Here is a 26,565-nt window from a genome sequence, read left to right as displayed (position 1 = left end):
GCCTGAGGAGCCCCTCGCTTCCTTCTTCAGGTTGGCGGGGGCCGGGCCGCCCAGGAGCAGCGCCCCTGTGAGGCCCGCGGGCTCCCCTCAACACGAGACCTGTGAGTGGCCTCTGTCAAGGCTGCACAGGGTGCGTCTCTTAGCCGAGGCCGCGCACAGCCCCTCTCTCGCCCAGGTCCGTGGTCCCTCCCTGTCACCCCTGCCCGCACTCCTGTCGGCGGCCCGAGCCCAGTCATCGGGCCCCTGGGCGAGATGAGGGAGCTCCGCCAGTCTGAGGCAGACCTGCAGGGCCCAGGCCCGGCCCAGGGCCCGGTGGAGGCGCAGCTGTTCGGGGCTGTGGGAGAGGAACCCGCATCCCCCTCCTCCCCCTCCCCCTCCTCCCCCTCCTCCCCCTCCCCCTCCTCCCCTCCCCCACCTCCTCCTCCTCCTCCTCCTCCTCCTCCTCCTCCTCCTCCTCCTCTTCTTACTATGTCGTGTTCCCGGGCACCCTGGAGGAGGCGGCTGGTGCTGGGGAACCCAGTCCCCCACAGAGCCCCTCCCCCACTGCCATGGCCACCCCTCCACGGAGCCAATCTGAAGACGACGGCCTCAGTCCCCCAGATGAGGAAGGGCCGAGCACCTCGCATGACCAGGAAGATGCCGAGTCCTTGCTCCAAGATGCACTACATCTGAAGGTGGCTGACCTGATGGGGTTCCTCCTGCTCAAGTATCGCCGAAAGGAGCCGAGCACAAAGGCAGAAATGCTGACCGTCCTCAAGGATTACCAGGACCACTTCCCCGTGGTCTTCAGGCGAGCCTGCGAGTGCATGCAGCTGGTCTTTGGCGTGGACGTGAAGGAGGTGGACCCCCGCGAGCGCACCTACGTCCTGGTCCCCACCCTGGGCCTCACCTGCGATGCGGTGCTGAGCGACGGGCAGTGCATGCCCAAGGCCGGCCTCCTGGTCTTGCTCCTGGGCCGGATCGCCCTGTCCGGAGATCGCTGCCCCGAGGAGGAGGTCTGGGGAGCACTCGGCAAGCTGGGGGTGTGTGCCGGGCGGGAGCACCGCATCTACGGGGAGCCCAGGGAGCTGCTCACCGAAGTGTGGGTGCAGGAGGGCTACGTGGAGTACCGGCCGGTGCCCCACAGCGACCCCGCCCGCTACGAGTTCCTGTGGGGTCCCCGGGCCCACGCGGAGACCAGCGAGTGGCAGGTCCTGGAGCATCTGCTCTGGGTCAATAGCTTGGATCCCAGGTCCTTGGCATCCCTGTGGGCAGAGGCTGTGAGCGATGAGGAAGAGGGGGCCTGAGCCAGGGCCGCAGCCAGGCTCCTTCCAGGCCCACGTCCAGCAGCTTCTCCCGTGGGGCAGGCAGGGAGGCAGATGCTTCTCTCTGAGTGTGAAGAGGGCGCGGTCCGCCTTCTAAGTAGGGAGGGCCCGGACCCGTCGGGGGGACCCGGTGTGTACCCACTTTGGGTTCCTGTTCTGCATGACGACATGGAATTTCATCTCTGTTTTCTTTAGGAATTTGTCAAATTTTTTCCACTTGAAAGAAGGCTTAATGAGCTTCAGAATCTAAGTTTGTGAATGACATTAAGCACAGATGTATTTGCACTAATCCGGTTCCTCGACAAGAGTTTAGCAATTGTGTAAAACAAATTGTAAGATTCCCATATTATTTTGTGATCCTGAACAAGGTAACATGGCATTGGAATAGGAATTTACTTGGAAATGTGAAAGTAATTAGCAGTACAACCGAAGGCCACCCCGTTGTTCCTCGGGACACCCCGTCATCAGCTCAGTGGTGTGTGCCCTGCGCTGGGACACTCCTGTGCCCGCCATCAGGCAGGGCCAGGCCCTGGGCATGTGGGCCAGAGGGGGAGGGGTTGCCCTGGGGGGGCACGGGAATTGCCGGAGCCCATCTTCCTGGCGAGAGGCCACCTGCTAGGCCCTGAGGAAGGGAGAATGTGGGTGAATGGAGGGCCGACAGTTTGGGTGTTGTGGAGGCACCTGGTTGGGGGCCCTGGGGTAGGGGTGCCAGGACCCATGGGATCCGCTGGCTGTTAGAAGTTCCTCTCTGTGTTATCATGTCCTCTGTTCAATGGCTTCAGTCAAGGTTTCTCTTTAATAAAATTCCCTGAAAGTTTCAGCTGAGTCTGGCCTCTGCTGCGGGCAATGGAGGGAAAGGGCTGCTGAGGGGGTGGGGGCGGGGCAGTCCAGAGTCGGATTCCTGCTCAGCACCCATGGGACACCTCTCCAGTGAGAGGGTAGGATAGGCACTTTGCAGATCCAGACATGAGGAGGGTTTTTCTTCCATTTCATAGGTGAATTGTAAAGTTTTGGTGAAAAGTGATAAGTGCCTAAAAAGGCAGTAGAGAACTTAAAATGTAAATGAAAAACTTGATTACCTCAGCAGGGAAAAGGGAACATAGGAGCAAAAATAGTTGGACAGACAGTGGTATGGACTGAATATTTGTAAACCTCGCCCCCTCATTCACCTGTTAAATTCTAACCCCCAATGGGATGGGATTTGGAGGTGCAGCCCTGGGAAGTGATGAGCCCATGTGCGGGGAGCCCTCATGAATGACATTAGTTCCCTTATAAAAGAGACCCCAGACAGCTGCCTCAACCTCTTCTGCCATGTGAGAAGATGGCTACTTGATACAACTAGACCAGTAATCAGTCCATAGAAAGAAGGGCTTTATTCCTATTCCTTTAGTACTCAGCCGTACAAAGGCACGAAATTGGGTCATTTGTAGAGACGTGGATGGGTCTAGAAACTGTCATACCCAGTGAGGGAAGCCAGAGAGAGAAAAACAAATATCATATATTAAGTGTGGAATCTAGAAAAATGGTACAGATGAACTGGTGTGCAGGACAGAAATAGAGACACAGCTGTAGAGCACAAACGTATGCACACCAAGGTGGGAAAGTGGTGGAGGCGGGGGTGTGGTGGTGTGATGAGTTGGGAGATTGGGACTGACATATGTACACTAATATGTATAAAAGGGATAACTAATAAGAACCTGCTGTATAAAAAATACATAAAATAAAGAAACAGAGAAAGAGAAAAGAATAGCTTTATGACATTATCAATCACAGTAGACACCCACCTGTAAAGACAGATTGACCCGTGTGCCCCCATGGGCTCTGCATCGCCAAGTTTGCTCCTCCAACTCCGCAGCCTTGCAGGGAGGCCTTCCTATTGGTGGAAGGCCAGTGGGCGTGTCTTTTGCTTCCCGAGGCGCCAAGCCTTGGGACCTCAGGCCCTCAGTGCGCATGCCTGCTGCTGCTTCAGTCGCAAAGCGCCTCACGTGCTCTTCTCATCCAACCAGTTTCTCTGGAAAGAGACGTCTAGAACGTTCTCCCTCACCTTCCTGGGACTTCCGGGAGCACCCGGAAACCCACGTGGCGTTCGCACAGAGTGCCCGGGACGGTCGGCTGCTCAGTTGCTGGCTGCAGTGCCCAGACGAGCTAGCTCTTCAGCCCGTCCTGAGCGGGACTCCGGAGTCATCCACAGAGTCAGAGCAAGTCAGGAGCCAGGCGGGGGCTTTGCCGGGGGCAGGACTCCGCAGGTACCCCGGGGGGGCCGTGGGAAGGAGTGGAGTTGGGGGGAGGGCTACGGGCTGCCCGATTGGGAGTGGGGGAGGGGCAGCTGAGGGCAGCGGGCCGAAGGGGTGCTGAGGGAAGGGTCCCGCAGTGTGCGGGTCCGAGGGGAGGACCGCTGTCTGCCGGGGTGGCTGGTGGGGGCCGTTCTGGAGTCGGGGTGCAGAGGGTGGGGCTAATGGCTAAGCGTGGGGGCGGCGCGGGGCGGAGGGCTTCCTGCCGGGCAGGTGGGGCCGGCTTTGGGGGCCAGAGGAGAGGACGACTGGCTGTGGGGGTGGGGAGGACGGGACGCTCCCCCCCCCACGGGCTGAGACGGGAGGGGGGGACTAAGGGCCGCTGTGTGTGGCGGGAGGAAGGAGGAGCTGCTCCTGGCTGAGGCGGGGGTCGATGAGGAGGACTCCCGGGCCCGGGTGCGGTAGGCGTTAGGGGAGCTCCCGCCGGGGCAGGGCGTGTCGGGGGGCGAGGCCGCTCGTGGCAGGAAGGGGGCTCCGGCTCCCGCGTGGGCGGGGGCACGAGGGGTGGGCTCTGCGTCTGGGGTGCGAGAGGCGAGAGCCCCTGTTGCTGAGGGTGCTCGGGGGAGGACTCCCCGGTGTGGGCAGCTGAGAGAGGCAGTGTGACCTGTACGCATGGGGGGGCGCCCGGCCTCCAGGGCCCCGAGCGGAGCGCCACCTGCTGGTGGCTGGTGGGGGGCGTATGGGGGGATGTAGTCGGGGACGGGGCAGGGAGGAGCTGCCTGGCCACGAGGTACGTAAGTTTTGCTGAGAGGGGGAGGCGCTAGGGCTGCTGTGATCTGCTGGAGGCTGTTGGCCACAGCAGGTGGATGTGTGGGGGTCCAGGGAGGGGCTCTGGCCCACTGCATGAGGCATCAAGGAGCTCCAGGTCGCCTCTGTCCGAGTGGCACAGGAATTGCAGAGGTGGGTGGGCGGGGCGAGGCTCCGGCCTCCACACAAACTACACAGATTCTTTACGAGGGTGCTTTGCACATTCACCCAAACATACAATACCAGAGTTGTAAAATAGTCTCCATACATTTAATAGTATTGCAATTTTACATGATAAGTTTTCTCATCACGGAGGAATTTTATTTGATGTTGCTAATGATAATATATCTTCAAATATTGGGAGACCCATGGATCCATGAAAAAAAGTCAGAGAGGGACTTAGAACATATTTCAAAGTGAATCCTAGAAAAACACAACTTAGCAAAATCAGTGGGAGGCAGCAAAAAGCGACAGGAGGAAACTGTATTCCTCTAAATGCTTCTGTTAGAAAAGAGTCAGGACATAAAACCAGTGAGCTAACAGTTAGTCCATTTAGAGATGCTAGAAGAAGAAGAGCAAAGGAAACATAAAATGAATTAATAAGAGAGCTAAGAGAGGAAGTCAGTGATAGAAAGCAACTTATGGACACAATGAACAAAGCCATGCTCTTCTTTCAAAAGAGCAAGAAAACTGAGCAAGTCCTCGAATGATGAATCAAGGAAAAATAGAAAGAACGCTAATGACTAATATCAGGAATGAAAGAGGGCTAACGTTACGGATCACATGTACATTAAAAAAGAATATAGGGGTATTATGGAAATGTTTATGCTAAAAAATTGGAAGACTTGAAAAATTCCTTGGCAAAAAGGCAGCTTCCTAAAACTGAGGCCAGAAATGGAGAAAATGTGACGAGCCTTCTATCTATCTTTAAAAAAAAATATTTTATGTTATATTATTATTGCTTTTTTGAGTCATATACAACAAATGCTCTTTTATTTGTTTTTTAATTTATTTTTACTTTTGGCTGCGGTGGGTCTTTGTTGCTGCATGCAGGCTTTCTCTAGGTGCGGCGAGCAGGGGCTACTCTTCATTGAGGTGTGCGGGCCTCTCATTACGGTGGCTTCTCTTGTGACGGAGCACGGGCTCCAGGCATGTGGGCTTCAGTGGTTGTGTCACGTGGGCTCAGTAGTTATAGCTCTAGAGCGCTGGGTCAGTGGTTGTGGCGCACGGGGTTAGTTGCTCCGTGGTAAGTGGGATCTTCCCAGACCAGGGATCGAACCTGTGTCCCCTGCACTGGCAGGTGGATTCTTAACCACTGCGCCACCAGGGAAGTCCCTAGCCTTCCATTGTGTAAGAAAATTTAATTTATCGAAAAAGGTTCCTAAAGTCAAGCAAACAAAACAGGGCTGGGAGGTGCTCCAGGCTGCTTCTGTGAGCGGCTGTAGGGTGGGCTGTGTGGCACAAACATGATTCTCTCCTCTTTGCACCCTCAGGCCGATTCCCACACTTCAGCAGTCTGTGCACACCTGTTGGATCGCTTCCCCCCACCCTCAGGTCCTCGGCGATGGCGATGGCTCTGGCGATACTGCGGGACTGGTGCAGGTCGATGGGCGTGAACGCTCAGCGATCTCTGCTCATCCTGGGCATCCCAGACGACGGCGAAGACCAGGAATTCCAGGAGGCTGTGCAGGCTGCCCTGCGTTCCCTGGGCAGGTACCGAGTGCTGCGCAAGGGCTACAGAAAGGAGCTGGGGTCGAGGGTTGCCCTGGTCGAGTTTGCTGAGTATATAAATCGAAGCTTGATCCCCCGCCAAATACCGGGCAACGGGGGGCCCTGGACTGTGGCCTGCCTGCCCCAGGCCCCTGATGCTGAGTCACAGGATAGACCCAGTTTCCCTGCACAGCCCCAGAGACTAGCAGTGGTTGGCAGGGCAGGTGAGGCAGGAACTGCAGATCACTCAGGAACTGCGGGTGAGGAGGAAGCTGTAGGGGAGGCGGGAGCCGCAGGTATGGAGGGAGACGCAGGTGAGGGGGAAGGCTTAGGTGAGGTGGCAGCGGGAGGTGAGGAAGGAGCTGGAGTTGAGGCAGGAGGTGCAGGTGAGGCAGGAGGTGCAGGTGAGAGAGGGGCTGGAGGTGAGGCAGGGGCTGGAGGCGAGGAAGGAGCTGCAGGTGAGGAGGGAGCTGCAGGTGAGGCAGGAGCTGCTGGTGACAGAGAGGCTGGAGTTGAGGCAGGACCTGCAGGTGAGGCAGGAGGTGCAGGTGAGGAGGGAGCTGCAGGTGAGGCAGGAGGTGCAGGTGAGGGAGGGGCTGGAGGTGAGAGAGGGGCTGGAGGCGAGGAAGGAGCTGTAGGTGACGAGGGAGCTGAGGGTGAGGCAGGAGCTGCAGGTGAGGCGGGAGCCGCAGGTGAGGCGGGAGCCGCAGGTGAGGAGGAAGGTCCAGGTGAGGCAGGGGATGGAGGTGAGGCAGGAGCTGTAGGTGAGGAGGGAGCTGAGGGTGAGGCAGGAGCTGCAGGTGAGGCGGGAGCCGCAGGTGAGGCGGGAGCCGCAGGTGAGGAGGAAGGTCCAGGTGAGGCAGGGGATGGAGGTGAGGCAGGGGTTGAGGGTGAAGCAGGAGCTGAAGGTGAAGCAGGAGTGTCAGACGACGAGGGAGCTGCAGGTGAAGGAAATGTTGCAGGCGAGGCAGCACTTCCGAGTATGGCAGGACCCGCGGGCGAGGCAATGACCGCGGCTGAGGAAGCAGCTGTGGAAGCGGCAGGCGCCGTGGGTGAGGCGGCGCCCTGGACCCAGCAGTGGAGGCAGGCCTTGCAGGCCGTGCCAGACACCGCGGGCTCCCAGGAGCTGGGAACCTTCTCTGGGATGCAAGAGCCGGGCCACGGGGAAGAGTCCTTTGAGAGCTGGCTGGAGCAGGCCAGCGACATGCTGCACCTGTGGCGCCACGTGTCTGAGGGGGAGAGGAGGAGGAGGCTGGTGGAGAGCCTGCGCGGCCCCGCGCTGGACGTCCTGCGCGGCCTCCTGGCGGAAGATCCCGAGCTGGCCGCCCAGGACTGCCTGGCCGCGCTGGTGCAGGTGTTTGGGAACACGGACCCCCGGGAGAGCGCTCGGCTGAAGTTCCTGACCTGTGCCCAGCGGCCCGAGGAGACTCTCTCTGCGTACGTGATGCGCCTGGAAGGCCTGCTGCAGTCGGCCCTGGAGAAGGGGGCCATCCTCCCGGCCGTGGCGGACCAGGTGCGCGCCCGGCAGGTGCTGATGCGGGCCCGGCTGAACGACACGCTCCAGCAGACGCTGAGGACGCAGCTGATGACCAGGCCTCCCGGCTTCGTGCGGATGCTGCGGCTCCTCCAGATGACCGAGGCCTGGGAGGCCGCCCTGGCTAGCAGGGAGCTGTTCCCAGGGGAAGAAGAGGCCCGTGTGGACGTTGGAGTCCTGGCAGCAGCCGCCCAGGCCGCCCCGGCCCATGAGGCCATCACCGCGGGCACCACTGCGGATGGCACCAAGGCCTCCCCGGCCGGTGAAGATACCTCCCCCCAGGCCGCCCTTTCCAAACAAGGTAGCGCCGAGGACCACCCGGCGCCCGAAGAGGCCAGTGAGGCCGTTGCCGGCACTGCCAAGGCTGGCGAGGCGGGCCCTGAAGACCATGGTGCCGCCAGGGCAGCCCCTGGCCCTGGGGAGACCAGCAAGGCCTCCGCGGCCACTCAGGAAGGTGGAGGAGCTCCCGGCCCTGTGGGCCTAGGTCCGGCAGGACCCACACATGCCCGCGGAGTCCCCATGCCTGGCCGGATGGGCAGTGCTTCCCCGGTGGCCCCAGGAGGTCCTGGCTGGGAGCCAGAGGGCCTCGCCCAGGCAGGAGGCCAGCAGGCCGAGGAGACCCCCGAGGAGGGGCTCCAGCATGTCCCAGAAGAGCCGGGAAATGAGGACGGGGCTGCAGAGATGAGCCCCCCGGGGTCGTCCTCGGGCCAGTAGGCTCAGCAGGCCCCGGGGCCCCCAGGCTTGGAGGCAGGGGGAGGCCAGCCCTGGCAGCCTCCTGGCCCCACGTTAGGGGCCACTCAAGGTGCCTGGGCCTCCCTCCCGAGAGGGGACCCCTGTTCGTCATCCCCTGGGCAGGCTGCTCCCTGTCCTGGCGAGCCCCAATGTGTCCCTGTAGGCCCCAGAGGGACCCAGGTGTCAAGGAACCCCCCAGTCCCCGCTCCCCTCCCCCCAAAACACACACCCTAGCCATCGCCCCCCCCACCCCGGAGAGCCCTGAGGTACGACACGTGCCAGCCAAGGCTCTGGTCTGTGTGGGCCAGTGTCGTGAGCTCAACGTGTGCTTTCTGGGCGTAGTTGCAGGCCCAGCGCTGCTTGTTGTTGCGGAAATTTGCGTTTGTTCTCCTATGAGCAGTTCCCCCCGCTCCGGCCTGGCACGGAGACCCCGAGCCCAGTCCCAGGAGCCGGCGGGAAGGACGGGATGGACGAGGTCACAGCCAGCGCCCACCCCAGGACCTGGGAGCCCACCCGGGACCTTGGGAAGGAAGACCTGGACCGGGGCTGCAGGAGGTCTGCGGGAGGCCCCCCGGGGCCTGTGTTCTGCTGGGCCACCCCGTTGCTCCTCGGGACACCCGTCGTTGGGTCACTGGCACGTGCCCTGCTGTGGGACGGTCCTGTGCCCGCCATAGGCACATGTGAGCCAGAGGGGGAGGGGCTGCCCCATGCGGAGCGGGCATTGCAGGCGCCCATCTTCCTGGCGAGAGGCCACCCGCGGGGCCCTGAGGAAGGGAGACTGGGGGGGGATGGAGGGCCGCCGGGTGGGGTGTAGCGGAAGCACCTTGTTGGGGACCCTGGGGGGGGCCGGGACCCGTGGGCTCCGGTGGCCATTAGAAGTTCCTGTGTGTGTTGTTATGCCCTCTGTTCAATGGTTTCAGTCAATGTTTCTCTTGAATAAATTTCCCTGAAAGTTTCCGCTGAGTCTGGCCTCTGCTGTGGGCAATGGAGGGAAAGGGGTGCTGGGGGGGGCGGTGGGGGTCCAGAGTCAGATTCCTGCTCAGCACCCATGGGACACCTCTCCAGTGAGAGGTAGGGTAGGCACTTTGCAGATCCAGAGATGCTGAGGGTTTTTCTTCCATTTCATAAGTGAATTGTAAATTTTCTGCGCCCTTGACCGTGGGCCCCGTCTTCGGCATTGATCGTGCTTGAAAGCATCGGTGCAGTGCACGGCCCTGACGGCCAGTGGACACAGAGGAGGACCGCTGACCTCGTGCGTGACACGTAGGTCCGGGCACGTCTGCCTGGCCCGGGGGCTCCGGGACCAGAAGGCCGTGCCCGGCTGGCACGAGCGCTCGGCCCGTGGCTCTGCGCCCGTGCCCGCGTGTCTTCGTGTCCCCTGCGATGACGGGCGTGAAGCAGGAGGCTGACACGCTGACGGGCCCGCCCTTGGTGATGTCACTTCCCGGCTGGGCTGCGATGTCCCCCCCAAGCAGCCCGGGCACTCCTGTGAGCGGCTGCGCGGGAGCCTGAGGCCAGGGTGCTGCCGGCCGCGCCGCACTGTCCCGTTTACCTGGAGGAGGGACACGCCGCCCTCCGCGTGGCCGCGGCCGAGAAGGGCCCCCCCGCGGGCAGGGCGCCCGGCTTCGCGAGGCGCCTCTTCCTCCCGACGCGGGGGCTCCGGCCCTCGGCTCAGGGAGCTGCACCCCCCAGTCCCTCGCCCTGGCCCAGCCCGTGCCCGCGGGGCACCCCGACCTCAGGCTGCTGCCTGGGGAAGCCGCTTTCCAGGATTTGGCCGAAGAGCCGTCGTTCAAAGGGCCTCGCACCACCTCCGAGGGCACCCCTCAAGCCGAGACCTGCAAGCGGCCTTTGTCAGAGCTGCGCAGGGTGCGTTTCTCCGCCGAGGCCGCGCACAGCCGCTCTCCCCCAGGCCGCTGGGCCCTCCCTGTCACCCCTGCCCACGTGGACTCCAGCCGGCGGCCCGACCCGTCATCAGGGCCCTGGTCGAGACGAGTGAGCTCCGCCAGCCTGCGGCTGACCTTCGGGCCCCAGTGGAGGCGCAGCTGTTCGGGGCTGTGGGGGAGGAGGCCGCATCCCCCCTCCTCCCCCTCCTCCCCCTCCTCCTCCCCCTCCTCCCCCTCCTCCCCCTCCTCCTCCCCCTCCTCCCCCTCCCCCACCTCCCCCTCCTCCTCCTCCTCCTCCTCCTCCTCTTCTTACTATGTCGTGTTCCCGGGCACCCAGGAGGAGGCGGCTAATGCTGAGGAACCCAGTCCCCCACAGAGCCCCTCCCCCACTGCCATGGCCACCCCTCCACGGAGCCAATCTGAAGACGACGGCCTCAGCCCCCCAGATGAGGAAGGGCCGAGCACCTCGCATGACCAGGAAGATGCCGAGTCCTTGCTCCAAGATGCACTACATCTGAAGGTGGCTGACCTGATGGGGTTCCTCCTGCTCAAGTATCGCCGAAAGGAGCCGAGCACAAAGGCAGAAATGCTGACCGTCCTCAAGGATTACCAGGACCACTTCCCCGTGGTCTTCAGGTGAGCCTCCGAGTGCATGCAGCTGGTCCTTGGCCTCGACGTGAAGGAGGTGGACCCCCGCGAGCGCACCTACGTCCTGGTCCCCACCCTGGGCCTCACCTGCGATGCGGTGCTGAGCGACGGGCAGTGCATGCCCAAGGCCGGCCTCCTGGTCTTGCTCCTGGGCCGGATCGCCCTGTCCGGAGATCGCTGCCCCGAGGAGGAGGTCTGGGGAGCACTCGGCAAGCTGGGGGTGTGTGCCGGGCAGGAGCACCGCATCTACGGGGAGCCCAGGGAGCTGCTCACCGAAGTGTGGGTGCAGGAGGGCTACGTGGAGTACCGGCCGGTGCCCCACAGCGACCCCGCCCGCTACGAGTTCCTGTGGGGTCCCCGGGCCCACGCGGAGACCAGCGAGTGGCAGGTCCTGGAGCATCTGCTCTGGGTCAATAGCTTGGATCCCAGGTCCTTAGCATCCCTGTGGGCAGAGGCTGTGAGCGATGAGGAAGAGGGGGCCTGAGCCAGGGCCGCAGCCAGGCTCCTTCCAGGCCCACGTCCAGCAGCTTCTCCCGTGGGGCAGGCAGGGAGGCAGATGCTTCTCTCTGAGTGTGAAGAGGGCGCGGTCCGCCTTCTAAGTAGGGAGGGCCCGGGCCCGTCGGGGGGACCCGGTGTGTACCCACTTTGGGTTCCTGTTGTGCATGACGACATGGAATTTCATCTCTGTTTTCTTTAGGAATTTGTCAAATTTTTTCCACTTGAAAGAAGGCTTAATGAGCTTCAGAATCTAAGTTTGTGAATGACATTAAGCACAGATGTATTTGCACTAATTCGGTTCCTCGACAAGAGTTTAGCAATTGTGTAAAACAAATTGTAAGATTCCCATATTAGTTTGTGATCCTGAACAAGGTAACATGGCATTGGAATAGGAATTTACTTGGAAATGTGAAAGTAATTAGCAGTACAACTAAAGGCCACCCCGTTGTTCCTCGGGACACCCCGTCATCAGCTCAGTGGTGTGTGCCCTGCACTGGGACACTCCTGTGCCCACCATAGGGTACGACCAGGTCCCGGGCATGTGGGCCAGATTGTGAGGGGCTGCTTGGGGGCGCGGGAATTGCCGGAGCCCATCATCCTGGCGAGAGGCCACCCGCTAGGCCCTGAGGAAGGGAGAACGTGGGTGAATGGAGGGCCGACAGTTTGGGTGTTGCAGAGACACCTGGTTGGGGACGCTGGGGTAGGGGGGCCAGGACCCGTGGGATCCGCTGGCTGTTAGAAGTTCCTCTCTGTGTTATCATGTCCTCTGTTCAATGGCTTCAGTCAAGGTTTCTCTTTAATAAAATTCCCTGAAAGTTTCAGCTGAGTCTGGCCTCTGCTGTGGGCAATGGAGGGAAAGGGCTGCTGAGGGGGTGGGGGCGGGGCAGTCCAGAGTCGGATTCCTGCTCAGCACCCATGGGACACCTCTCCAGTGAGAGGGTAGGATAGGCACTTTGCAGATCCAAACATGGGGAGGGTTTTTCTTCCATTTCATAGGTGAATTGTAAAGTTTTGGCGAAAAGTGTTAAGTGCCTAAAAAGGCAGTAGAGAACTTAAAATGTAAATGAAAAACTTGATTACCTCAGCAGGGAAAAGGGAACACAGGAGCAAAAATAGTTGGACAGACAGTGCTATGGACTGAATATTTGTAAACCTCTCCCCCTCATTCACGTGTTAAATTCTAACCCCCAGAGGGATGGGATTTGGAGGTGCGGCCCTGGGAAGTGATGAGCCCGTGAGGGGGGAGCCCTCGTGAATGACATTAGTTCCCTTGTAAAAGAGACCCCAGACAGCTGCCTCAACCTCTTCTGCCATGTGAGAAGATGGCTACTTGATACAACTAGACAAGAAATCAGTCCATAGAAAGAAGGACTTTATTCCTATTCCTTTACTAGTTAGCCTTACAAAGGAACGAAATTCGGTCATTTGTAGAGACGTGGATGGGTCTAGAAACTGTCATACAGAGTGAGGGAAGCCAGAGAGAGAAAAACAAATATCATATATTAATGCATATATGTGGAACCTAGAAAAATGGTACACATGAACCGGTTTGCAGGACAGAAATAGAGACACAGACGTAGAGCACAAACATATGGACACCAAGGTGGGAAAGTGGTGGTGGCGGGGGTGTGGTGGTGTGTGATGAGTTGGGAGATTGGGATTGACATATGTACACTAATATGTATAAAAGGGATAATTAATAAGAACCTGCTGTATAAAAAATCCATAAAATAAAATTTTAAAATTAAAAACACAGAGAAAGAGAAAAGAATAGCTTTATGACATTAACAATCACAGTAGCCACCCACCTGTAAAGACAGATTGACCCGTGTGCCCCCATGGGCTCTGCATCGCCAAGTTTGCTCCTCCAACTCAGCAGCCTTGCAGGGAGGCCTTCCTATTGGTGGAAGGCCAGTGGGCGTGTCTTTTGCTTCCGCAGGCGCGAAGCCTTGGGACCTCAGGCCCTCAGTGCGCATGCCTACTGCTGCTTCCGTCGCAAAGCGCCTCCTCACGTGCTCTTCTGATCCAACGACTTTCTGTGGAAAGAGACGTCTAGAACGTTCTCCCTCACCTTCCTGGGACTTCCGGGAGCACCCGGAAACCCACGTGGCGTTCGCACAGAGTGCCCGGGACGGTCGGCTGCTCAGTTGCTGGCTGCAGTGCCCAGACGAGCTAGCTCTTCAGCCCGTCCTGAGTGGGACTCCGGAGTCATCCACAGAGTCAGAGCAAGTCAGGAGCCAGGCGGGGGCTTTGCCGGGGGCAGGACTCCGCAGGTACCCCGGGGGGGCCCTGGGAAGGAGTGGAGTTGCAGGGAGGGCTACGGGCTGCCCGATTGGGAGTGGGGGAGGGGCGGCTGAGGGCAGCGGGCCGAAGGGGTGCTGAGGGAAGGGTCCCGCAGTGTGCGGGTCCGAGGGGAGGACCGCTGTCTGCCGGGGTGGCTGGTGGGGGCCGTTCTGGAGTCGGGGTGCAGAGGGTGGGGCTAATGGCTAAGCGTGGGGGCGGCGTGGGGCGGAGGGCTTCCTGCCGGGCGGGTGGGGCCGGCTTTGGGGGCCAGAGGAGAGGACGACTGGCTGTGGGGGTGGGGAGGACGGGACGCTCCCACCCCCACGGGCTGAGACGGGATGGGAGGACTAAGGGCCTGTGTGTGTGGCGGGAGGAAGGAGGAGCTGCTCCTGGCTGAGGCGGGGGTCGATGAGGAGGACTCCCGGGCCCGGGTGCGGTTGGCGTTAGGGGAGCTCCCGCCGGGGCTGGGGGTGTCGGGGGGCGAGGCCGCTCGTGGCAGGAAGGGGGCTCCGGGTCCCGCGTGGGCGGGGGCACGAGGGGTGGGCTCTGCGTCTGGGGTGCGAGAGGCGAGAGCCCCTGTTGCTGAGGGTGCTCGGGGGAGGACTCCCCGGTGTGGGCAGCTGAGAGAGGCAGTGTGACCTGTACGCACAGGGGGGCGCCCGGCCTCCAGGGCCCCGAGCGGAGCGCCACCCGCTGGTGCCTGGGGGGGGCGCGTATGGGGGGATGTAGTCGGGGAGGGGGCGGGGTGGAGCCGCCGGGCCACGAGGGGCGTAAGTGACGCTGCGAGGGGGGGCGCCGGGGCTGCCGTGATCTGCTGGAGGCTGTTGGCCACAGCAGGTGGATGTGTGGGGGTCCAGGGAGGGGCTCCGGCCCACTGCATGAGGCGTCGAGAAGCTCCAGGTCGCACTGGAGGCCAGAGGGCGCGGTGAGCACTTGCAGTACGTCCTGCCCTCCTGGGCTCGGGGAGATTGGGGAGCGGGGGCGAGGGGCGGGCTCTCAGGTGGGCCGAGGGGAGAGTCCCAGGTCCCGCGTGGAGTCAAGGTGAGGGCCCTGAGGGAGGACCGAAGGGAACCAGGGCCCCAGAACCGAGTGGGCCCTGGACGGCCCGAGAGCGGTAGAATCCCGTGCAGCAGGTTCTGACGTGCGGCCCTCGGAGCGACGGGGCACCTGCTCTGAGGGGCGGCGCCCAAGGTGGGGGGAGGGGAGAATCCCAGGTCCGGCGGGGAGTCCAGGTGAGGCCCCTGAGGGAGGAGCGAGGGGAGCCCACAGACTCCCGTCCCTGCCGCCGTCCCTGGGGGGCCCCCGGGCGGCATGAGCACACTAGGCCCGTCCCGACTTCCCGACATCCGGGTCTCAGAGAGACCGGGGACCTGGCAAAAGGGGCGGGGCCTCCGGTGCGCAGAGGGGAGAGTCCCAGGTCCTGCGGGGAGTCCAGGTGAGGCCCCCGAGGGAGGACGGAGGATACGCTGGGCCCCAAGCAGAGGGGACCCCAGAGATCCCCGCCCCTGCCGTCAGCCCTGGGCGGCCCCGGGGTGCGATGAGCACACGCAGCGTTTCTTGATTTCCTCTCGGGCAGAGGCCCTCACCTCTGCCGCGTGGTTGGGGATGGAGGCGTCCTGGGACGCGAGGACCTGGGTCTGAGTGGAAACGTCAGGTCAGCGGAGGGAGGACTCCCAGCATCTGCCACGGTCAAGGTGTGGACCAGGGGAGAGGACTGAGGAGAGCCCAGTCCCCGGAACAAAGGGGGCTCTCACGGAGTCTGGCCCACCCGTCCTGCCGGCACCGAGGCCCAGAGCCGTGCCGCAGTCTACACCCGAGGTGCCCCCTCCATTCCTCTTGCAGGGGCTCCAGGAACGAGGCGGTGAAGGCCCGGGTCTGAGGCACGTGTCCGCAGAGCACAGAGCAGAGGAGGCCCAGGCAGCGCCAGGAGGCGAGGGGAGGTGCGTGCCCTGCGTGTGAACCCAGGGGCTCCGCCTCCCAGAACAGCGGGGACCCCGCAGCACCCAAATCACCCCACCGCCCTGTCAGCCCCAGAACCTGGGGCCGTGCTGGCCGCAGCCTGAGGAGCCCCTCGCTTCCTTCTTCAGGTTGGCGGGGGCCGGGCCGCCCAGGAGCAGCGCCCCTGTGAGGCCCGCGGGCTCCCCTCAACACGAGACCTGTGAGTGGCCTCTGTCAAGGCTGCGCAGGGTGCGTCTCTTAGCCGAGGCCGCGCACAGCCCCTCTCTCGCCCAGGTCCGTGGTCCCTCCCTGTCACCCCTGCCCGCACTCCTGTCGGCGGCCCGAGCCCAGTCATCGGGCCCCTGGGTGAGATGAGGGAGCTCCGCCAGTCTGAGGCAGACCTGCAGGGCCCAGGCCCGGCCCAGGGCCCGGTGGAGGCGCAGCTGTTCGGGGCTGCGGGGGAGGAGCCCGCATCCCCCTCCTCCCCCTCCGCCTCTTCCCCCTCCTCCTCCTCCTCCTCCTCTTCTTACTATGTCGTGTTCCCGGGCACCCTGGAGGAGGCGGCTGATGCTGGGGAACCCAGTCCCCCACAGAGCCCCTCCCCCACTCTCATGGCCGCCAGTCCTTGGAGCCAATCTGAAGACGACGACTCCAGCAGCCAAGACGAGGAGGGGCCGAGCACCCAGCATGACCAGGAAGACGCTGATCCCTTGCACCTAGACCCGCTGCCACTGAAGGTGGCTGACCTGGTGGCCTTCCTGCTCCTCAAGTATCGCACCAAGGAGCCGACCTCCAAGGCGGAGATGCTGCATATGGTCCTCCGTGACCATCAGGACCACTTCCCCGTGGTCTTCAGGCGAGCCTGCGAGTGCATGCAGCTGGTCTTTGGCGTGGACGTGAAGGAGGTGGACCCCCGCGAGCGCACCTACGTCCTGGTCCCCACCCTGGGCCTCACCTGCGATGCGGTGCTGAGCGACGGGCAGTGCATGCCCAAGGCCGGCCTGCTTGTGCTCCTCCTGGGCCTGATCGCCCTGTCCGGAGATCGCTGCCCCGAGGAGGAGGTCTGGGGAGCACTCGGCAAGCTGGGGGTGTGTGCCGGGCAGGAGCACCGCATCTACGGGGAGCCCAGGGAGCTGCTCACCGAAGTGTGGGTGCAGGAGGGCTACGTGGAGTACCGGCCGGTGCCCCACAGCGACCCCGCCCGCTACGAGTTCCTGTGGGGTCCCCGGGCCCACGCGGAGACCAGCGAGTGGCAGGTCCTGGAGCATCTGCTCTGGGTCAATAGCTTGGATCCCAGGTCCTCGGCATCCCTGTGGGCAGAGGGTGTGAGCGATGAGGAAGAGGGGGCCTGAGCCAGGGCCGCAGCCAGGCTCCTTCCAGGCCCACGTCCAGCAGCTTCTCCCGTGGGGCAGGCAGGGAGGCAGATGCTTCTCTCTGAGTGTGAAGAGGGCGCGGTCTGCCTTCTAAGTAGGGAGGGCCCGGACCCGTCGGGGGGACCCGGTGTGTACCCACTTTGGGTTCCTGTTGTGCATGACGACATGGAATTTCATCTCTGTTTTCTTTAGAAATTTGTCAAATATTGTTCCACTTAAAAGAAGGGTTAATAAGCTTCAGTGTCTCACTTTGTGTATGACATTGATCACACATGTATGGTTCAAGGACAAAAGTTGTTCTATTTTGTAAAACAAACTGTAAGTTTCCCATTTTATTTTGTGATCCTAAACAAGATAGCATTTCATTGGAATAGGAATGTAGTTGGAAATCAGAACGAACTTAAGAATAAAATTGATGCGGTCAAGAAATACAGAAGTTGTGAATTCCTTGGCGGTCCAGTGGTTACGAGTCAGCACTTTAACGGCTGGTATCCCTGGTTTGATCCCCGGGTGGGGAACTGAGATCCCTAAAGCCGCATGGTGTGCCCCCCCCCCAAAAAAGAAAGAAATAGAGAAAAGCAAAAGTTAATTCTAAATCTTTTAACTTTTTCTGTCATTGTATAAAACGAAAATATATATGTTTAGTTGAATTTGCATGGGTTTTTTACGAAAGTAGGAGGTAACTGGTCTGAGTCAATAATAACTGGTCTGAGTCAATAACCCCCTGCTCACTGGTTCATTTATTCCACAGGCCTTCACGGAGCCTCTGCTCTCCGGAAGGCCCTGTGTTATTAGCGGGGCCACTAGGAAAAGCAGGCCACACGCACACGTAGAGTGACGGTCTAGGAACCGCAGTCACATGAGGAAGGTGGTGAGACGTCCCCCAAGTCCCACACAACAAGTCAACATGGGACGAGGCGGTGGGGCGCCGGGAGCGAGCCCCGGAGTCTAAGTGCCCCGAGCCGGGGCAGTTTGGGCCTTTGGGAAGCGGGGCTTCCTTCTGGGGGAGGTGATGGCGATGAAGCTGGGTGGTGGCAGCAGCCAGGCCTGCAGGCGGTGTGACTTGGGTTTGGGGGGAACGTCTGAAATGCGACATGGCTGTGAGGTGTCCCTCTGGATCACGGATAAACCGGAGAGAAATCTCATACTCGGGCAGGAAGGAAGGGGTCCTGGCTCCTGTCGCGCTGCTGCTGACCACGGTGAAGAAGTAGGTGTTATATATGCAACATCTGGAAAAATGCGGTCACACTCCCTTGACGTGATGCCCAGAAGTCCGTGGACAGGCCCTCTTTTCCCTGTTCGGGCGCGGGGTTGCGGGGGGGGGGACCAGAACCCAAGGTGTTAATTAGCTTTAATCATTATCGTGACTGTAATCGGGCAATTGTCATCAAGGACTCCATGTGTGGTGGGGCTGAAATGAAGCAAAGGAACGGTTTGGATGGGAGAGCATGTGGGAGGGGTGCAAAGCCTCGTTCCTTGATTCTATTTCCTGGAGCTTCGTGTTGTATCCCGCTGGGAACACTCCTCCGCACCCGAATTTAACACAGCCTCTAACTGGGAAAATTGACTTAGTTTTATTTATGAAACGTCTTGTTTGGCTGATTCCTATCGAGCTGCATATTCTCTGACATGACCGGGACAAGAAACGGCGCAACCAAACGCCGGAGGAGCGAGGGGAAGGGTCCGGGGCCAAACGCTATGACAGACAACCGCCGATCCTCCACGTCCCAACAGACGCCAGGCCCTGTGAGCTGCAGCCCGAGCCAGGGCTCGTCACACCCACTCGCCTCACAGGGGAAGAACCCGAGGCCGCGGGGCTTGGCGCTCTGGCCAGGATCACGTGCTGGCAAGTGACGGGGTGGGGACCAGAGCCCCGGTCTGAATTCCTCTCGAGCCCACGCTGTTCCCAGCCACCCCAGCCCGTGGCCGACCTTCTGACGGGCGATTCATTGCCCTTCTCGGTGCGACGCGGTGTCTGTCAGTTGACAGCAAGCGGGCCCAAGGAAGGAAGGTGCCGAGGCGAAGCAGAGACGGCGTGGGGCTCGTCTGCGGTTTGCTGCGATCTGACGCTGCCCGGTGCCGGAGTTTCTGTCCAGTCCCGGCACCTTCCCGCGTGACGGCGCCCCGTCCCTGCTCCTGCCCCGGGGCCCTCCTTGTCCAGCGGGAGCCCGGCCTGCTGAGCTGCTCACGGCTGGGCCACGGGGAGGGAGGGACTGAGACTGCCCGGGACTGACTCTAAGGCCCCAGCGCCTACTGGGATACGGGCCCTCCAGGAGCCTCCTCAGATACCGGAGGGAAGTGAACGCCGGCGGACACCCCGAGACCCTGGCGGCAGCGAGGGAGGGGAGCGGCTGGAGGGCCTCTGGGCCGGGGGCGTCAGGGCGCGGAAGCCCGGGGCAGGGGCCGGAGGGCGAGGCTGGGAAAGGCAGGCCTCGGACGTCACGGGGGCTTGTGCCTGCCCAGCCGAACGTCCGACGCCCAGACCCTCGTCTGTTTCCAAATGCACGTGGGCGGGGGCTTCCTCCGGTGTCGGCTAGGTCGGCAAGTGGGAAATCTCCTTGGGCGTGAGTCCGTGTCACGTAGGCCCGCTCCAGTGTCTAAGCTGAAAGCAAGCAAAATCATCCTACGTATCCTCAGTGCGACAGGGCCCAGGGGTGGAGGTGGAGCGGGGGGGCAGGGGCGGGCGTGGGGAAGGAGAGCAGGGCTGGCCTGGGAGCGCACCAGTGAAATGCTTGCTTTCAATGGGACAGGCTACACGCTGAAGGCCCAAGTCAAGTCCTTCCAAGGGCAAGTAGCCACGGAGACCCAACGTGGACGTGGGAGGCCAGGGTCGGGGGAGCAGCAGCCAACCCCCACCTCCCCCCCACTGCGGAAAGGAAACAGGGCTTTCGAAGCAGCCTCCGGGGAGGCCGAGTCCGAGGGTCTGGGAAGGCGATGGGAAAAGGACACACGCAGCTGTTGCAGAACTGAGCGCCCTTGGGCCATGAGAAGGGCTTCTATGGGAAGAGGCGGACGCTGAAGACAACCCCTCTGTGATCCGCACGGGGATGCGGCCTGGGGGCAAAGGCAGAGCTCAAAAGGAGGCTCGATGCCCAGCGGAGGGCACGTGGCTATGGCCTCCCACGCAGCATCGTGGGCAGGGCTGTGCCCGAGGTGCTTGGGGAACCCTCGAGTTGAACGTGAGGTCGCGCACAGCCCGGCTCTGGGGACAGCTTGACCCGGGAGGCAGGAAATCGGGACTGTCTGTTTGGGCCCATCTGAGCGCGACCGACCAGCTGGCAGGAAGATCTGCGAGCGACCAGAGCCGGGAGGGGGATGGGGGTGGGGGTGGGGGTGGGCACCGACTCCGGCTGGGCCAACCAGCCCGCTAGGGACCCCCATCTTCTGGGGGGGACAGTCGCCAGGGGCCCACGTGACCCCTGTGGTCTCAGTGGCAGCCAAGCTACGCCTCGCCAGGGCCTGGCCCTTGAGCAAAGCCAGCAAAGCCAGCCTCGAGGGACCGGAGTGGAGACAGGATCACGTTTCTCAACCCATCCGGGGCCCGGCCCCTTGAGACAAGGTGCCTGGCGGCGGACGGGAGTCTCTCCCAGGAACCTGAACCATACTTTTCGAGACTTTTAGAAAAAAAGACAAGACGCCCGCCGGGGGCCCCGTCCCCCTCCCCTCCCCCACACTTGGCCAGGGCTCCCTCTCCAGGCCACCTTTGTGACATCACGCGACCAATAAAGAAGACTGCGCCTTAAGCGGCAGCCTGTCCCACTACCGAGATTCTAGAATCTTGCGGACAGTGTTTACTGGGCATCCCCGTTCTGGTCCAAGGCATTCCTGCCCTGAGAGTTCAGTGGTACGGTCTCGGGTGGAGAATGCTCCCAATCGAGACTGGCTCCGAGCTCCGTACGGCCACGCTGCGCCCGTCGGCTGACGCAGAGCCAGCAACGTGGGTCCCCTCTCGTGCGTCCCCGGATCCAAACGTGGATTCAAGGGAGAGTCCGGAGAAGCAGGGTGACCAAGCCGAGCGCCCGGCTCCCGGCTCCCAAGACAACCGGCCACCACGGGGCCCAGACAACGGCGTGGCCGCCGAGAGTATGCTTGAGCTCTCCTTCCCAAGAAAGCTCTGGAGGATGGTGGGGGATCCCGCCTGCGCCTCTGCGCGCTGGAACGACGAGGGAGACACGGTGGTCATCGAGGCAGACCTCTGCCAGACGGAGGTTCTTCACCGCAGAGGCGCAGACAAGATTTCCAAAACAGCTTGACGTCTTTCGTCCGCCAACTGAACCTGCACGGACTCAGCAACATATGCCTGACCAGCCGCTCTCCAGGGGAGAAGAGGCTGATGGTAAAGTAGAAAGCCCTTCCGTGGCCCACGTTCTCTCTGTTATTCGAACACCTTCCGGGCAGGCCAGATGGGCCACGTGCTGAACGGGTTTCATTGGCGAGAGTAACTTTCCTCACGAGAGAAGGGTAGTTAAGGAAAGATGAGAAAGTAGAGCCTGTGGTATTCAGCCGCAGCCCCTTAGAGAGAAGCCGCAGGTGTGCCTACAGACGCTCTCGAGGGGCCACGAGATGTCAGGGAGCGACGGCAACTCCTCGACGGAGGCTCGCCTCGGGGATCTCTAGGGAGCGCACACTCTAGGGCGGAATAACCTGCCAGGAACTTAAAGACACCTTTTCCCCACAGTCAGATAAGACCATTATGATGGACGGGGCGTGGTGGGGGGTGGGGGGGGTGCGCGGGGGGTGGTGGTGGTGGGGGAGAGGAATGGGTATTTTCTCCCAGAATGGCTAAAGTGATTCGTTTCATTTCAGATCTACCGCCACTCCAACTTTCAGAGAGACAAGCCTCTGCTCATCGAGAACATTCAGAGAAAAGTCAACCCGCGAGCAACTGCTCGGCCCGGGACCAGCGCAACAGCCCCAAAGAGAAGGAAGCCAGAGGCTGCTACCAGATGCTCCCCACACGTCCATTACGACGATTCCACCGCCCAGAAGGAAGCCCCAAGCGCTCAGGGGCCCAGGGGTACCCGGTCTTTCCTGTTCTCTGGCGCGTGCTCTACGAGCGGTGGAGCGGGACGGGCCAGGGAGAACCATTCCCCCAGGGATCAGGGCGGCCCGAGTGGGGAGGGCGCTCCCTGGAACGTCACTTCTGTGCCCCCGGCGGCTACCGCGCCGGAAGGGACGGCGCCAGGGAACTAACTGCCCGCCAGCCCCACGGTTTCCTCAGCTTATGACTTGGAGGTGTGTCTGTACTAGAGGTGTTTCTGCCTCCTGCTGGCGGCCCGTTTAGTCACGTCCACAAACAGGGTCCCTGAGGTGGGTGAGGAGCAGGGGGGCTCCTCGGATCGCACGTGTGTCGTCTGCGAACCGGGCAAGTACAACTGCGATCCCTGGGCTCGCAGGCCCCTGGGGACACACAAAAAGCCCCATCTCATCACCAAGAACCTATCTTTGCCTCTAAAAAAAGAAAAGCCACAAAGTCCACGGGAGTAAAGGGAGAATCGAACGAGAATCGCGAGTCTTGCGTCCCTCCTAGCTGTCCGTACGTACCACTCGCACATCTCAGTGGACGGGCCCCACGAGGCTGGAAACCCACACCCCCGGCAGGCTTTGGTCCCCGCCGTCCCCTTTCATTTGAAGCAGCAGCATTTCCCACGCTCAGCCCCGGGCGTGGCTATAGGGAGCGCTGAGTGCAGCCCCGGACCGGCTGCTCCCTGGGCCTTGCCTGCTAGTCAGGAGGCAGCACAGCCTGGCTCCTGACCCCACGGCTGTCACCTTCCCTTAGTCACGCATCCTGAAGCAGAAGGGGCTTCCTCCTGGGTCCCCCTACGGTGCCAGAAGTTTCTGACCCGCAGCTGAGCGCGCGTCCAGCCCACCATCCGGGGGCCTCCCCAAGAGCCCTGCCGGAAAGGAGGGCCATCCCGCCCACCAAGGCAGCCGTGCACACCGCCGTCTGCCTCAGAAGAGACGGGCCCTTCCAGCCGACACCTGGGGGAAAGCCCCGCACCTGCAGAGGTAACAACCCCTGGAAAGCTCGCTGGCGGGTGGCCCCAAACCCCACCGAGAAGTAAGAGATTTCCACGAAGTGAGCGCCAGCCCTTCTCACTCTGCCGTCAGAGCTGTGGTTAGGAGCCTGTCTTCGGACGTGAAGTGGCCAGGCAGCACGTCTAACCCACACGCGCTTCGTGAGCCGAGGGACGCTTTACCCCAGGGCCAGGGTCACCCGTAAGGACGGACCGCGCCCTGTTTCCGGGCCTGCGGTCCTCTCCCGCGTGCACGAGGCCCGCCGCCCCCGGCCTTCCCCCGTCGTTCGTGCCCCAGACGCGGTCCAAACACCTGGGAGCTCTGACCAGGACAAAGAGGGGAGAACGCTCGCCGGTCCCCTCAGGACACCTTTCCCTCAACCACCCAGGATCAGTAGGGCCTAAACGAGTGACACTGCCACCTGTTCCTAAAGGTCGAAGTCCTCGAGACTCTGTGGCTGAGCCCGGAGCGGCATCGCACGAGGAGAGTCCCGAGCCCGGTCCCTGCGCCAGGCGGGCACGCCTGCTTCTGCGAACAGCACGGAGCGGGCAGCGCTCCCCGGGGCAGGGCCGACGGAGACCGAGCCAGACGTGCACGTGCAGGGCGTGAAGGCGAGCGGGCGGCGGCACGCTGAGCTGGCCTCTCGGTCGCCGTCCCCCCGAGAGCCCAGTCTGGTCAGGCGTCCTGCCCAAAGGGGATCAGGTGCTCGGGGATGTCCACCTGGAAGACGTCCTTCCCGCCTCTCCCGGGGACGGGCTGCAGCAGCCAGCGGGGGTTGGCGAGCGCAGTCAGGTACTTGTGCCGCAGGTTGGGCAGCAGGGCTCGATTCTCCAGCTCCGCAACCTCGCTGGGGCCTAGGTTTTCTGGGCACGGGAAAGTGTCCCCAGTGTCGACCAGCCCTGTGCACAAAGACAGAAGCACGCAGACGGACAACAAGGGGATTCAAAGTCACGACCGCTGGAGACTAAGACCACATCATCGAGGGGACCCGGGGTGAACTGGGTCCCTCTGGCTGAGCATCTCCCACCTGCCAACCTCGGTTCAGGGAATTCGAGGCGAGGTCGAGGGAGGGAGGGAGGGAGAGCCATGAAAAGGAGAGGCCTGGTCCTCCACGACCCCACCAGGGCCCCGGGCAGCTCCCAGCCCGACCGCTGCAGGCGGCAGGTACAGGTGGGGAGACCCCCCGCCCCCCGGCCGCCGCTGCGGGGAGCCTACGGGCAATCCGGTCCCCGAGCGATTCACTGGGGGCCGGCGGTTGATGCGGGACCTTCCCCCCGACCCCGGCGGGGGGGGGGGGGTTAGGGGACTTCCTCAGGATGCCGCGGGCAGCGGGGGTGAGGCGGGCGCGTGAAGCCGGGCGGGCGGCCCGAGTCCCCGGGTCCCCCTCACACGCAGCTCCGGCGGCCGCGCCGCCTCCCGCAGGCTCTGCCACAGCGTGCGCGCACGCGCACGTACACACACGGAGGCGCACGCGCACGCGCTCGTACACACACGGAGGCGCACGCGCACGCGCTCGTACACACACGGAGGCGAGCGCCGCGGGCAGAGCCGGCCCCGCCTCTGCCTCTCAGAGCACCAAGTGGGACCGAGCCCCAGAGTGGCGGGGAGGGGACCTGGGCCCGCCCGCCGACCCCCCCGGCCCAGGGACCGGCCCGGCCCCTCCGAAGGCGAGGTGCCTCAGGAAAACGAACCCTAACCCCACACCGAGCGGTTGGAACGAAAAGGAGGCGCCAAAGGCCCGGGTGGGCCCCTGGGGGGCAGCCCCGGGCGGCGATCGTCACTTGCCGGCTATCACTCCGCGGCCGAACTTCTCCCCGTCCCGCAGCAAGGCCTGGATCTGCGCGGGGCTCAGCCCCAGCCTCTCGGCCAGCAGCTCCCTCCAGGCCGCGTCCTCCCAGTCCCTGTGCGCGATGTGCACGGCCAGGGTGCGGTGCCGCTGGCCGCTCAGCACGGGCCGCCACCGCGTCTCCAGGGTCTTCACCCCGTTCAAGACGAAACCCGCATGAGGCTGCCGGAAGGACAGGCAGCCGAACTTCATCTCCCGCAGCTCCCGGGGCCTCACGCGGCTGCGGAGACACAGAACCGTGACCGTCAAGGAGCCCGACGTGCCGGCCCCCGAGCTCACGACCCGTGGGCCTGACCCCAGCCCCGTGGGCCCCGCGGGCGCCCGCCCCTTCCATCCGTCTCCGCGCCGTCAGCTGACAGGGGGTGCCGACCGGGGGGATCCGTCCATCAGGTGGAGCCCGCGACAGCGAGAGAGAGGCGCGTGTGGGCATTTCCACGACAGAGGGCACTGGGCCCCAGGCGGCAGAGAGGAGGGAGGCAGGGCCCCCTTGGCTTCACAGCCCGGTGGCCGGGCCGGGCTCTGGCCCTCTCCCGGCACAGACAGGGACCGTCCCGGGCCTGGCCTCTCCCCTGCCCCCGGCCCCGCAGCTCCCTGGCCCTGCCGCACCCCATGCTCTGCGGATCCCCCGCCCCCATCTCACCCCAGGGCCGCTGAGGGCAAGGCCTCGGCAACCCACCTTGGCTCGGCCCCGGGGACGCCCTGGCTCTCACATCGCCCTGCCGGCCGTCTCTTCCCCGCGCCTCGGGAGCCACCCTCCTCCCACCCCTTCCTGCACCACCGCTCCCACCCCGGCCCGGAGCCCCAGAAAGGATACCCGACGGCAGGAACTCCTGGCCCCGGTGCGCGCTCCGTCTCCATGCCAGGACCTGGGACGGGCACCATCCGGGGATCATAGAACTCAATCCTCACATCGCCCGCGAGGTTACCGTCACCCCGCTCTGCAGCTGAGGAGGCGCCGGAGGATAGAGAGACAGCGCATGGTTCCAGGGCACCTGACTCCACGGACCCGCATCCTCACACTCAGTGAGTGTGAGAGGAGAGTCTGAATTGGGACGCTGCCGTGAGGTGTCCTTTTGGATCATGGATAAACCTGAGAGAAATCTCATCTTGGGGCAGGAAGGAATGTGTCCTGGCTCTTGTCTCACTGCAGCAGACCGCAATGAAGAAGTAGTTGTTTTATACCCACCACCCGCGAGGATTTCTGGAGAGGTGTGGTCACCCTCCTTGGGACTGATGCCCAGAAGTCCATGGACAGGCACTCTTTTGCCTGCTCTATGAGAACCAGAGCCCACGGCATTAAAATGGCATTATGATTAGGTAATCTTGAGAGTATTTTGGACAATTCTAAGCAGTGTATAGATTTTTAGTAGAGGTGGAATGAATGAAAATCATGGTTTGGATGGAAGAGGAGCTGGGAGGGAGGGAAGGAGTTGGTTCTTGACTTAAATTCTAGGAGCTTTGGATTGCATCCTGCTGGGGAAGTCTCCTCGACACCTGAATTAAATAGTAGATCCTCTAGGAAGGAGATTGTGCCGAGTTTTACTAACAGAGCAAAGTTTCCGGCTGAATTAGTACTCCCTGTCCTATTGTGTTGCGTGCTGTCTGAGATATCCTAGACAACAGCAACAGCAAAATTCCCAGAGCTGAGAGTTGTGGGATCTGATGTCCAAATACTAATACAAATGACTGCTAATCATAAAGATTAGACGAGGCCCTGTGAGCTGCTTTATGCAGCTCACACGCATCCCTGAAACCCTACA

General features: G+C 62.2%; 5 protein-coding genes across 5 annotated transcripts; 4 read left to right on the top strand and 1 right to left on the bottom strand.

Annotated features, from left to right (window-relative positions):
• Nucleotides 1-252: 252 nt before the first annotated feature.
• On the top strand, nt 253-1,498 carry LOC131747683 (melanoma-associated antigen 10-like). Its single transcript, XM_067023084.1, has 2 exons — nt 253-406; nt 637-1,498. Exons 1-2 carry the CDS (start codon nt 253-255, stop codon nt 1,284-1,286), a joined length of 804 nt encoding a protein of 267 aa, XP_066879185.1. The 3' UTR covers nt 1,287-1,498.
• Nucleotides 1,499-5,906: 4,408 nt separating this feature from the next.
• LOC131747669 (paraneoplastic antigen Ma6E-like) lies at nt 5,907-8,502 on the top strand. Its single transcript, XM_067023231.1, has one exon. It carries the CDS (start codon nt 5,907-5,909, stop codon nt 8,298-8,300), a length of 2,394 nt encoding a protein of 797 aa, XP_066879332.1. The 3' UTR covers nt 8,301-8,502.
• A 1,199-nt stretch (nt 8,503-9,701) lies between these two features.
• On the top strand, nt 9,702-11,516 carry LOC131748840 (melanoma-associated antigen 8-like). Its single transcript, XM_067023900.1, is given in 2 exon segments — nt 9,702-9,806; nt 9,933-11,516. Coding segments are annotated over 2 exon segments (1,506 nt in total). The 3' UTR covers nt 11,334-11,516.
• A 4,423-nt stretch (nt 11,517-15,939) lies between these two features.
• Nucleotides 15,940-17,014, top strand: LOC131748839 (melanoma-associated antigen 10-like). The gene is made up of 2 exons (XM_067023492.1): nt 15,940-16,093; nt 16,268-17,014. Exons 1-2 carry the CDS (start codon nt 15,940-15,942, stop codon nt 16,918-16,920), a joined length of 807 nt encoding a protein of 268 aa, XP_066879593.1. The 3' UTR covers nt 16,921-17,014.
• Nucleotides 17,015-18,492: 1,478 nt separating this feature from the next.
• On the bottom strand, nt 18,493-25,797 carry LOC131747688 (protein EOLA1-like). Its single transcript, XM_059049647.2, has 3 exons — nt 25,620-25,797; nt 24,745-25,025; nt 18,493-23,858 (listed from the first exon to the last, which is right to left on the bottom strand). Exons 1-3 carry the CDS (start codon nt 25,685-25,687, stop codon nt 23,635-23,637), a joined length of 573 nt encoding a protein of 190 aa, XP_058905630.2. The 5' UTR covers nt 25,688-25,797; the 3' UTR covers nt 18,493-23,634.
• Between the last annotated feature and the right edge of the window lie 768 nt (nt 25,798-26,565).

The sequence above is a fragment of the Kogia breviceps genome, chromosome X, assembly GCF_026419965.1.
Source record: "Kogia breviceps isolate mKogBre1 chromosome X, mKogBre1 haplotype 1, whole genome shotgun sequence".
Taxonomy (NCBI): Eukaryota; Metazoa; Chordata; class Mammalia; order Artiodactyla; family Physeteridae; genus Kogia; species Kogia breviceps.
The sequence above is the reverse complement of the archived record's forward strand: the minus strand, read 5'-3'. Positions and strand labels throughout refer to the sequence as shown.

Bases quoted from the DNA above. Each gene is read 5' to 3' on its own strand.
- LOC131747683 (XM_067023084.1), top strand. From the start codon at position 253: ATGAGGGAGCTCCGCCAGTCTGAGGCAGACCTGCAGGGCCCAGGCCCG. The intron at 407-636 runs CTCCCCCACCTC...ATGACCAGGAAG, and splicing joins CTCCCCCTCCCCCTCCTCCC to ATGCCGAGTCCTTGCTCCAA.
- LOC131747669 (XM_067023231.1), top strand. From the start codon at position 5,907: ATGGCGATGGCTCTGGCGATACTGCGGGACTGGTGCAGGTCGATGGGC.
- LOC131748839 (XM_067023492.1), top strand. From the start codon at position 15,940: ATGAGGGAGCTCCGCCAGTCTGAGGCAGACCTGCAGGGCCCAGGCCCG. The intron at 16,094-16,267 runs CTTACTATGTCG...ATGACCAGGAAG, and splicing joins CTCCTCCTCCTCCTCCTCTT to ACGCTGATCCCTTGCACCTA.
- LOC131747688 (XM_059049647.2), bottom strand. From the start codon at position 25,687: ATGGTGCCCGTCCCAGGTCCTGGCATGGAGACGGAGCGCGCACCGGGG. The intron at 25,026-25,619 runs GTATCCTTTCTG...GTGTCTCCGCAG, and splicing joins CCAGGAGTTCCTGCCGTCGG to CCGCGTGAGGCCCCGGGAGC. The intron at 23,859-24,744 runs GCAAGTGACGAT...CTTTGTGCACAG, and splicing joins CGGCCGCGGAGTGATAGCCG to GGCTGGTCGACACTGGGGAC.